This window comes from Bos grunniens, chromosome 13, assembly GCF_055505025.1.
Source record: "Bos grunniens cultivar Pamir isolate PY7600 chromosome 13, Bosgru_T2T1.0, whole genome shotgun sequence".
Classification (NCBI taxonomy): domain Eukaryota; kingdom Metazoa; phylum Chordata; class Mammalia; order Artiodactyla; family Bovidae; genus Bos; species Bos grunniens.
In genome coordinates, this window is record NC_141177.1 from 56,995,531 (window position 1) to 57,008,077 (window position 12,547).

The 12,547-nt window shown below is 39.2% G+C and overlaps 1 protein-coding gene across 1 annotated transcript in view; it reads right to left on the minus strand.

Moving 5' to 3' along the window:
• Positions 1-12,547, minus strand: part of MYO3A (myosin IIIA) — a 170,222-nt gene that overhangs the window by 108,412 nt on the left and 49,263 nt on the right. Inside the window, exons 8-9 of the mRNA XM_086331215.1 lie at positions 6,207-6,352; positions 2,978-3,043 (exon numbers count right to left, since the gene is read on the minus strand). Of these exons, the coding sequence (XP_086187341.1) occupies positions 2,978-3,043; positions 6,207-6,352 (212 nt within the window). The remainder of the gene's footprint in view (positions 1-2,977; positions 3,044-6,206; positions 6,353-12,547) is intronic.

Genomic DNA, 12,547 nt, shown 5'->3' on the forward strand with positions numbered 1-12,547 from the left:
TGCTGCTGCTAAGTCACTTTAGTCGTGTCCGATTCTGTGCGACCCCATAGACGGCAGCCCAGCAGGGCCCGCCGTCCCTGGGATTCTCCAGGCAAGAACACTGGAGTGGGTTGTCATTTCCTTCTCCAATGCATGAAAGTGAAAAGTGAAAGTGAAGTCACTCAGTCGTGTCCGACTCTTCGCAACCCCATGGACTGCAGCCTACCAGACTCCTCCGTCCATGGGATTTTCCAGGCAAGAGTACTGGAGTGGGTTTGCCATTGCATTCTCTGGCTTATGCACTGAGGATGTTTAAATCCCATGTCAGTGGATGGGCTTTGAGGTCCTAGAGTACACATACTAATGTGTATCATACCTCTTGATAGGATCAACCAGGTGAGAGCACCTGAAACAGCATCACAGGAGGAACCCTGGAACAAACATCGGATGTTTAATCAGCTGCCTTCAGATGTTGGAAAGAGGAGTTAAGACTAGTTTTCAAGGCAAGGAAACAAAAAAGTTAGGATCGATGGGTAGAATTAAAAGAGAGATAGATTTCTGGTCCATATAAGAGCGAACTTTTTGACAGAAGATGGAATGGGCAGCATTGGGAAGTAAGATTATTTTTATCAAGGGATTACTGATTGGCTTCTCAGCGCACCCTGTTCAAGAAGAATTCATGTTCTGCGTACTCTTTCAGTCCTGAGATTTTGAGGATCTATGGTTATGAGGAAACTGGTCAGGGTGGGGCTGTCATTTGAGGATAGAAAAAAACAAAAAGGAACCCAAGCCTGACCTGATCCATGCCACTTCTTATCTGTATTGTTAATCCTTCTGGTATGAGAATTTGGCAATTTATTCTACTGGAATTAACTAAACAAATACTGGCTTCCACGATGGTGCTAGCGGTAAAGAACCCACCTGCTAATACAGGAGATGCCCGAGACAAGGGTTCGATCCCTGGGTCAGGAAGACCCCCTGTAGGAGGGCACGGCAACCCACTCCAGTATTCTTGCCTGGAGAATCGCCATGGATAGAGGAGCCTAGTGGGCTACAGCCCACAGGGTTGCAAACAGTCAGACACTAGCAACTTAGCTTACAAACACAAAGAGATACTACCCAGGGATGCTAAAAGATGCTAAAGAATAAGGATAACAATGTCTCAAAATAAGATATGCTTTTAGTTTTCATTTAGTTTAGCACAATGTGTCAATTTCTGCCACCTGCAACACTTGTATCTATGTACTGAGATTAATCACATTGGAGATTATTTTATTCAGGTAAAACCTTAACAGTTAAACTGCTGTGTGCCAGCCACTGGACTTAGAATGAAAAGTAAGGCACATGTGGTGCCCTGGAGTTGTTTACTGTCTATTTAGGGAGCAAGATCTCTAAACAGGGAGTGAAATAAAAGAAGAAATGGTATTAGAGGAAGAGGAACCAAGGACAGGAAGAGCTTCCCGGGCAGAGACCTAACTGCCTGAAGGATAAGAGGAAATGCTTCTCAAAGGTGAAACTGTATGGAATATGTCAAAGTCACCAAGCTGCATTAACGGATCCGCATGGAAGGATCTGCCCACATGAGTCATGACTACAAGTCGTGGGGAACACTTCAAAGTTACCAACGATTCTCCTATGAGATATAAGGAATTGGGCTGCAGTTCATTAAATATTATGCAGTGTGTAGTACATATGTAGCAATGATTAGTTAAGTAGAAACTAAAAGAAAAAACATTGCCACTTTCTTGTGTTTGCATAACCCTTAAATCAGCCTCTTACCTTTATAGAAACAAGCAGATATTCTTGGTATGAAAACCAGCAATTTCAATGTGACAAAGGTGATTAGTTCCTCTACTTTTTTTCCCTTTTTACATTTTCTGAGTGAAGTTTGACACATTCAAGCTTAATGACCCCTTCTCTCCCATTCAAAACCTTCAGTCATCCCTTCCCTTATTTTTTCAAGGTGAAGTCATGAGAAAGACTGTGAAAAAATTTCATGGACAGATTTAGAAATAGCTGATGCATAGCTTCTGCTCAGTTGTCTGGAGGCACTGCATTTATACTAAACATCTGTCAAATTAAAAGTTATTTTCAAACATCTAAGATTTTATCTGTATGATTATCTGACTTACCAAGTGTAATGAAAACTCCCTGGCTGTGATAAGAATTAGTGATGCAGATAACTGAAGGGCTAAATAACTGACTGACTATATGATTGGTAAGAAGGTGGGAGATGCTAAGGGCAAGATTGCAAAAGGCAAGTGGACAGAAGAAAGCATTCATGGGTGATGCAACGTCTGCAGAAGCACAGTCATCGATAGAATGAATGTGACCCTGAGATCATTATTGAAACAATAATAAGTTCACTGAACATTCAGAAGACACTACAAATGCTTGTTTTGATGAAGATCATGGGAACCTCTAGGGTTATTTAATAGATAAAGAGGAGAGTCAGAAGCTTGGAGGAATGATTATAAAAGGCCCATCTCAAAGTCATAGAGCACGATGGAATTTCTTTGACTCCTCTAAAAGACTCTAAGGACTCTCCTGGTGGTCCAATGGTTAAACTTTGTCTTCAAATGCAGGGGGTGTGGGTTCGATCCCTGGTAGAGAAGCTAAGATCCCACATGCTTCCTGGCAAAAAAAAAAAAACAAAACAAACCAAAACACAGAACAGAAGCAATATTGTAATAAGTTCAATAAGGACATTAAAAATGTGTGTCTGCTAAATCGCTTCAGTCATGTCTGACTCTGTGTGACCCTATGGACTGTAGCTTGCTAGGCTTCTCTGTCCATGGGATTTCCAGGCAAGAATACTGGAGTGGGTTGCCATACCCTCCTCCAGGGAACCTTCCTGACTCTGGGATCGAACCTGGGGCTCTTAAGTCTCCTGCATTGGCAGCTGGGTTCTTTACCACTAGTGCCACCTGGAATGGCCCACATCAAAATCAAAATAATAATAATAATAATAAAAAGAAAAATCTCTATTGTTACTCACTTGCTGATGAAGTCATTGAATTCTGCTGACCATATCTCAGGTTGCCTCAGTTTTGGGGGTGGATTCCTAGAAAAATAAGATACAAGGTTGGATAGTACACATTGGCCAGGCAGGACAAAATTAATAGGCAGGACTGGACAGACTAATGCATCACTGCATTCAAATCCTGCCAGGTATAATCAAGTATTACCATCATTTTCCAATTCAAAGACAGATAATTAGTTATTAATCATTCTTTATATGGAATGACAGGTCTCTTGCTTCTCTGAAAGCACATAATATACCTATTTTTTTCCCAGCTGATCTTTCTTTTTTTCTTCGAAAGAACCTTCTTACTTTGAACTGAGAGCCCTAGAGGAAAACATAAATACTTAGCTGATTAGAAACAATGGCTCCTGGGGCAAAGATTTTTTTACTTTGAGTCCTACAAAAATCTCTGATGTTCAGGAGACACAAAGGTGACTGGAAAGGAGGATTATTCAGAATATGCAAGAAACCTTAGCAGAGAGGCCTTTATAGAAGAGTGCCTTTATGACTTGTTCTGTTGTTACTTGGGTAGATGGCCAGAAACAAGATTACAAAAGTAAGGAACTGGAAAATATGATTGGCAATAAAGCTCTGAATGCCACTGCAAGATTCTGTTATTAATTCCTTTCATTTTAAGCTGAACAAATCTTTTCTTTTTTGTGATGTTCATGAACACAAAGGAACATCATCTGAAAATGAGGCTGATCTCTAACTGTAATCAAGCAACACTGATCAACCACGATAACCGTGATAGTTGAATATCCTGAAGTACCGCTTTATGTTAATTCCAACAGCTCTTTGTTTTCATTAGTGGAATGGAAATACTTTGTCTTCAGCTCTGCTTTACTCCTTAAATAGCTTAAAATGAAATTAATGTACAGTCTGTACAGGCTCATTAAAGAAAAGTGCAGCTACTCATCCACTAGATCACACTGAAAGCTCATTTTACAATCCTTAGGACTATCTGAAGATTGCTGATTTGCACATTAAAAGAAGTAATTCTTTTCTCCAACAATTTTGCTTGGCTTCTTGTTCTGAAAAACTCTTCTAAGAGATTTACTGGTTTGCTTTGAGTAGAGCAAGATTTTGATGATTTTAGAACATTCAGAACTAGGTAGCTTTACAGATCCTCCTTTTTTCCTAATTATTTCTTCAGTCAGTATTCTTAGAACTCTATTTTAAAGATATACTGGCGGCACAAGGAATAAGAAACAACTGAGATGGTGCAGTTTCCAGAGGTGCCTTGCTCACAGGTACCATATAGATCGACAGTAGCATCCCTCCTTCATGTGGCATCATCATTAAGAGTAATAACCCTGGGCTAACTATGTTCATTTAAACCATAATTTAAATAGCTCAGGGAAAACAGTGCTTCATCTCACATACAGAATGACAACAGGAATTAGGATATACAGATTCTGTTGGTTTTCCTCAAATTTAATGAAATGCCTTAGACCTGATACAAAGCAGGTTTTCTGCTCTTTTTCTGTAATCTCATTTCCACACTTTCTGTGTGTGCTAAGTTGCTTCAGTAATGTCTGACTCTGTGCGACCCTATGGACCGTAGCCTGTGAGGCTCCTCTGTCTATGGTATTCTCCAAGTAAGAATACTGGAATCGGTTGCCATGCCCTCCTCCAGAGATCTTCTGACTCAGATATTGAACCTGCATCTCTTACATCTCCTGCATTGGTAGGCAGGTTCTTTACTACTAGTGCTACCTGGGAAGCCCCACTTATTAATAAGCAATATATTTTATAAACAGTAAAACCTTAGAGATACATTGAAATTGTTATGGAAAGGATGATATATATTTAAGGTATTATAACTCAGTAAATACAGGCAGGACAGAAAATTACAAGGTAAACTTAAAAACAAATTTGAATGTTTTACACTAATTTAATTCCATGCCAAATATTCTAAATAGATCTATTTGGAAATGAATAGGTCATATTGGCATTATTTCTTTCGGACTGGAACCACCCCCGACCAGGCTTTTACATATGATTCAATGTTCTACAGGCATTAGGATCCCACAATTTATTTAATGGAGAGTGTAGGAACAAATTTTAGCATACCTCATCTCTCCACCCTGGACCCATGTTCCCATAGGCCCTCTCTGTGCATTTCATTAAAATTAAGATAGCAGGCAAAATCCATAAGAAAGTCTTTAGGATTTCCCTGGTCATACAGTGGATAAGAATCCACCTGCCAATGCAAGGGACATGAGTTTCATCCCTGGTCCAGGAAGATTCCACATGCTGCAGAGCAACTAATGCACGAGCCACAACTACTGAGTCCTCGGGCTGCAGCTACTGAAACCCACGTGCCCTAGAGTCCACGTTCCTCAAAAACGGAAGCCACCACAATGAGAAACCTGAGCACCACAACTAGAGACTGGCCCCTGTTTTTCGCAACTAGAGAAAGTCCATGCACAGCAATGAAGATCCAATGCAACCAAAAATAAAAAATAAATAATATTTTGAAAAGAAAGTCTTTAAAAGATAATACATGTATAATAAAAATAGGCAGTCTTTTCATGTCCGTTTTCTGAAATATCTAGGAACTAACCAAAACATACACAGTATTTAATTAGTGATAAGCAAGAGGGAAAATCTGACAACACATATAAAAGGGGAAGTGTCTACACAGGAAAGTGCCTTCCTGGCTCCAAAGAGATTATTTTTCTAAGCTTAATGTTTTATATTAACATATTCAAAACACTAACATATTTAAAATCATTATTATTTTATCAAAAATTCTACTTCTAACTTTATTAATACTATCATTTTAAAGCTCTAAAGAAAGGGAAGTGTTAGCAAGTAATAAAAAATTGTTAGATTGATAAAAGCAGAACAGAGCACATTACTGTTACACGGACTGTGGACCAGGGAGTCTCACTGACGAATCTGGGAGTGAATCAAGAGTGATAGGAAGTGCTGTTTTCCAAGCTCAAATCCTTGCTAAAGAAAAAAAAAAAAAAAAACACAATACCAAAAGAAAGCTCTTGTACTTAGACCAGGGAAAATAAAACTACGGTACAAAAACAGTGTCTTGAAAGAAGCAGAATGATATTCCAGGCCACTCTGCTCCCAACCTGTTGGAATATATCTGGATATTTCCATGAAGAGCTTGACAAGGATTCAGTGGCTGGAGGAAGAGAGAAAATTGGCAGGTACTGGACCCACGTGAGAGCCCTCTGACCTGGGTATTTTGAAAAGTGCTCTCATGGGATGCAGGTCAGCTAGTGGAGGATCTCCATCCCCCAGCTCAATGGCCGTGATCCCCAGGGACCACGTGTCACATCTGGCATCGTAAGTTGTATCCAGTTGCTGTTCACATGCAATCACCTAGTAGAAAATGAAAGAAAAAGGAAGCTTACAACTTCAATAAGCACATAGGAAAATGCTTAGAATGATGTGTAAGTATTCAAACTCATGAGCTTTGAGAGCTCCCAGCCAAGGCAGTAACATGGGGAAGTAAAACCTCAAATTATGATTAGTAGCAGCAGTTTTATTCTAAGAATGCAGAATATCTTAGCAGGATTGAAAACAATAAGGGAAGAAGTCTATGAAAAAAAAAGTATTTTTGAAAATGCAAAACAGAAAGGGGAATGAAAAAGTATACCTAATGGGAAGGGATGGGATCAAACATACAGCTTAAACTTGTGCAATGATAATCATCTGATAAACATTTGATTAGTAAATACAGTCATTCATCTTGGCAAAGATAAAGAACACATCTTTAACAAAAATTGAAGGATACAAAGAAAAATAAGCTTGCGGGAAGCCTAGGTATATGGCCTCCATCTTTTTTGACAACTTGAAGGCAAAAATGCGACAAGTGTGGAGAAATACAAAAAGGCTTATGCCATCAACAAGAGAAAAATAACTGGATAAAAATAAACATTGATAAGATGTTAGTAGTTACCTGGGAGCACACTAGACAGTAAATCCTGTTGTTGTGCAGTTGCTCAGTTGTGTCTGACTCTTTGTGACCCCATGGACTACAGCACACCAGGGTTCCTATCCTTTACTATCTCCCCGAGTTTGCTCAAACTCATGTCCATTGAGTTGGTGATGCTATCTAACCATCTCATCCTCTGTCTCTCCCTTTTCCTCCTGCCTTCAATCTCTCCCAGAATCAGGGTCTTTTCCAATGAGGTGGCTCTTCACATCAGGTGGCCAAAGTACTGGAGCTTCAGCTTCAGCATCAGTCCTTCCAATGAATATTTAAGGTTAATTTCCTTTAGGATTGACTGGTTTTATCTCCTTGCAGTCCAAGGGACTCTCAAGAGTCTTCTCGAGCACCACAGTTCAAAAGCGTCGATTCTTCGGCACTTAGCCTTCTTTATGGTCCAGTTCTCACATCCATACATGACTACTGGAAAAACCATAGCCTTGACTATACTGACCTTTGTCGGCAGTCTCTGTTAAGCTACAATCAGGTTTTTTAAAATTCCACTAATCACAGGATGTCATTGAAGAACAAGAAAAAAATTTTTGCATGTTGTGAATGCCAACTCACGAGATAAATAAAACATAATCTGGGGATGATGGCAGGTTAGACTTCTTATCATTAAATTACAGTAATATGAAATGAGATGAAAGAAATCTAAGATCCTGTCTGGAATAGGGTTTCACCTTTCTGACTCCACTTAACATCAAATTTAACACATTAAAACATCCCTATGCTGGCACAGTGGGCACAATGTACCCATGACATTCTTAGTTTACGCTCACTTCCCTAGACTCATTATAAATACCTTCCCGGTTCACTCTCCAAATTGTCCTGGCTTGTACAATAAGTTACATGGTAACCTATCACAGCCACTGTCTCCCCTTCACCATGAAACACACATATTCTGGGAAGGATGGCTTTACATAATAAACAAATGCTACCTTTGGTCTAGAATTTAATTGAAAAGGATGTCAAATCAAGAATACCACTTTTCAACTTATAATTGATTTAAACAACCTTGTTTACCTTGTTGTTTTCTAATTCTTAGAAATTAGACCTGAATAACAAAGAGCTGGTATTTATGCGATGTCTTCATTAACTAAATAGTTGATTATTCAAAACACATTCTTCAACAATTCTAGGTAAGCGGAAATTTACTGAAGTATTGCCAATCACTCAAAAGTTGGCAAATGCTAAATGAATATAATATGCACAAAATGTTAAACATATATCTATAGGATAATTTGAAAAGACCACAATGAACCTTTCTCTTTTATATATTATTGGTTGTCTGAGCAGGAAAGCACTTTCAAACCGTGTCTGTGCTACAGTAGGCTTATTAATGGGAGAAGGCAATGGCACCCCACTCCACCACTCTTGCCTGGAAAATCCCATGGACGGAGGAGCCTGGTAGGCTGCAGTCCATGGAGTCGCTGAGGGTCAGACACGACTGAGCGATTTCACTTTCACTTTTCACTTTCATGCATTGGAGAAGGAAATGGCAACCCACTCCAGTGTCCTTACCTGGAGAATCCCAGGGACAGGGGAGCCTGGTGGGCTGCGGTCACATAGAGTCAGACACGACTGAAATGATTTAGCAGCAACTTAGCAGCAGCAGGCTTATTATTAGTAAATAATGACTTATCAGTAAAACGACTGTCTAATAATTGCATAGTAAGGAGTATTAATTTTAATTATTAACTCATTTATTACTCTAATAGTTATATTTTAGATAAAAATATTAACTTTACTCATAGAGTGCTTCTAAGATCTACTAATCAAAATAGTTTTTACTAAATGACAAACTTAAAATATAATAATGGCTTTGTTACTATAAATGAAGCAACCTAGATGTCCATCAGCAGATGAATGGATAAGAAAGCTGTGGTACATATACACAATGCAGTATTACTCAGCCATTAAAAAGAATACATTTGAATTAGTTCTAATGAGGTGGATGAAACTGGAGCCTATTATACAGAGTGAAGTAAGCCAGAAGGAAAAACATCAATACAGTATACTAACGCATATATATGGAATTTAGAAAGATGGTAACAATAACCCGATGTACGAGACAACAAAAGAGACACTGATGTATAGAACAGTCTTATGGACTCTGTGGGAGAGGGAGAGGGTGGGAAGATTTGGGAGAATGATATTGAAACATGTAAAATATCATGTAAGAAACGAGTTGCCAGTCCAGGGTCGATACTCGATACTGGATGCTTGGGGCTAGTGCACTGGGACGACCCAGAGGGATGGTATGGGGAGGGAGGAGGGAGGAGGGTTCAGGATGGGGAACACATGTATACCTGTGGCAGATTCATTTTGATATTTGGCAAAACTAATACAATTATGTAAAATTTAAAAATAAAATAAAATTTAAAAATATATATATAAAACTAGACTATTAATTATTTAATAGAAATCATAGTTATATTATAGTATTTATTATAGTAATTATTCATATATGTAGATAAGATATAAAGCTTGGTATTACAGCTAGATGTTATTAATTTCTTATTTTTAAACTTTTCACAAGCTTTTAAAACACTAGTAATATATCAGAATTGAAGAAAAAAACCCACATTGGAAATTCTTTTATTCAATTTTGTTTTTGCTTATATGACTATACAGTCTACACATATTTTATTTTTAAAGTTTAAGATAATTTATCATTTCTCCATATTTTACAATACACTTACATTTTAACTTTTTTTGCAAGTAGTAATTGAATTAGTATCAACATAGGAACAGCACACCAGGACTTAATCCTCCAGCAAATTTAATTCTATGATTTTGCAATATTAATGTAGTATTTAAATTACTTCTCTTCCTGTCACTCTCTAGAAAGATGTAGGCAAATAGCAGAGCTTTTCCCAAAGACGGCAGAGTTTTCAAACATAAATGTTCTTTACTGATAAATATAACTAAAAGGATTAAAAGCATTAACATTAAAGTGACTGTGGAGAAAAGATGTAACTCTAGAAAACTTTTTCTCAACTATTTTAGCAGTTTTTTACATCTTCCCACAGGTTATGCTCAAAAGAATCTTCGAGGTGTGATGTGGCCCTAAGCAGAGACAATCAACATAGGACCTACTATAAATATAGGTTAAAAGCCCACATCTGATTTTAAATAAAGTCAAGGCTGTATATTGTCATCCTGCTTATTTAACTTATATACAGACTACATCATGTGAAATGCTGTGCTGAATGAAGTACAAGCTAGAATCAAGATTGCGGGGAGAAATATCAATAACCTCAGATATGCAGATGACATGACCCTTATGGCAGAAGGCAAAGAGGAATTTAAACAGCCTGTTGATGAAAGTGAAAGAAGAGAGTGAAAAGCTGGCTGAAAACTCAACATTCAAAATACGGAGATCACGGTATCTGCTCCCACCACTTCATGGCAAATAGATGGGGAAAGAATGGAAAACAGTAAGAGACTTTATTTTCTTGGGCTCCAAAATCACTGCAGATGGTGACGGCAGCCATGAAATTAGAAGACGCTTGCTCCTTGGAAGAAAAACAATGACAAATCTAGACAGCGTATTAAAAAGCAGAAATGACTATTTTGCCGACAAAGGTCCGTATACTCAAGGCTATAGTTTTTCCGGTAGTCATGTATGGATGTGAGAACTGGACAATAAAAAAGGCTAAGCACCAAAGAATTGATGCTTTTGAACTGCGGTGCTAGAGAAGACTCTTGAGAGTCCCTTGGACAGTAAGGAAATCAAACGAGTCAATCCTAAAGGAAATCAACCCTGAATATTCATTGAAAGGACTGAAGCTGAAGCTGAAACTCCAATACTTTGGCCACCTGATGTGAAGACCACCTCATTGGAAAAGACCCTGATGCTGGGAAAGACTGAAGGCAGAAGGAGAACGGGATGACAGAGGATGAGATGGTTGGATGATTTCACTGTCTCAATGGACATGAGTTTAAGCAGACTCCAGGAGATGGTTAAGAGCAGATAAGCCTGGCATGTTGCAGTCCATGGGGTCGCAAAGAGTCAGACAAGACTGAGCAACTGAACAACAAAAAAGGCACTTTTATATTTCTATCCAACTTAAAAACAAAATCTAAATATCATTAACAGAGACATGTGCAACCTAGATGTCCACTGACAGAAGAATGAATAAAGATGAGGTCAGTTCAGTTCAGTTCAGTCACTCAGTCGTGTCCGACTCTGCGACCCCATGAATCGCAGCATGCCAGGCCTCCCTGTTCATCACCAACTCCCGGAGTTCACTCAAACTCACGTCCACCAAGTCTGTAATGCCATCGAGGCATCTCATCCTCTGTCGTCCCCTTCTCCTCTTGCCCCCAATCCCTTCCAGCATCAGAGTGTTTTCCAATGAGTCAACTCTTCACATGAGGTGGCCAAAGTATTGGAGTTTCAGCTTCAGCATCAGTCTTTCCAATGAACACCCAGGACTGATCTCCTTAGAATGGACTGGTTGGATCTCCTTGCAGTCCAAGGGACTCTCAAGAGTCTTCTCCAACACCACAGTTCAAAAGCATCAATTCTTCGGTGCTCAGCTTTCTTTGCAATCCAACTCTCACATCCATACATGACCACTGGAAAAACCATAGCCTTGACTAGATGGACCTTTGTTGCCAAAGTAATGTCTCTGTTTTTTAATATGGAATATGCTATGTACTAAATATGCGTTCAGTCACTCAGTCATGTCCAACTCTTTGTGACCCCATGGACCATGGCCGCAAGGCATCTCTGTCCATGGGAATCTCCGGGTAAGAATACTGGAGTGGGTTGCCATGCCCTCCTCCAGGGGATCTTCTGGACCCAGGGATCGAACCCAGGTCTCCTGCGTCTCCTGCATTGTAGGCAGATTCTCTACCACTGAGATATCGGAGAAGCCCATACAATGGAATATTAGCCATTAAAAAGAACAAAGTTGGGTCATCTGTAGAGATGTGATAGACCTAGGGTCTGTCACACAGAGTGAAGTAAGTCAGAAAGATATTAATGCATATATGTGGAATCTACAAAAGTGGTACAGATGAATCTATTTTCAGGGCAGGAATAGAGATGCAGACTTAGAGAAGGTACATGTGGACACAGCAGAGGAAATGTAAGGTGGGATGAACTGGGAGCTTGGGATTGACATGTACACTACTGTGTACAAAATAAATAACTAATGAGAACCTATCGTATAGTACAGGGAGCTCAGCTGGGCACTCTGTGATGACCTAAAGGGTTGGGATGGGGAAGCAGGGGTTGGAAGGAGGCTCAAGAGGGAGGTATATGTATACATACAGCTAATTCACTTCGTTGTACAGCAGAAGCACAGCATTATAATGCAATTATATTCCAATAAAAAGTATATTTAATGAAAACATAAGGTGAGTATAGCTCACCCCTGAGAAATACATGGGTTAAGGGTTCCAATCTCCTGACAGTTGAAAATCCACGTACTTCTATCTCTGCCTCAAAAACAGAGAAACTGATATATGACTCACCCAAGGGCAGGAAGCTGAAACAGTTTGGCTAGAACCAGGTCTCAAACCCTGGTTCTTTTGAATCCATACATTGTGAGCTCTGATTAAACACAAAC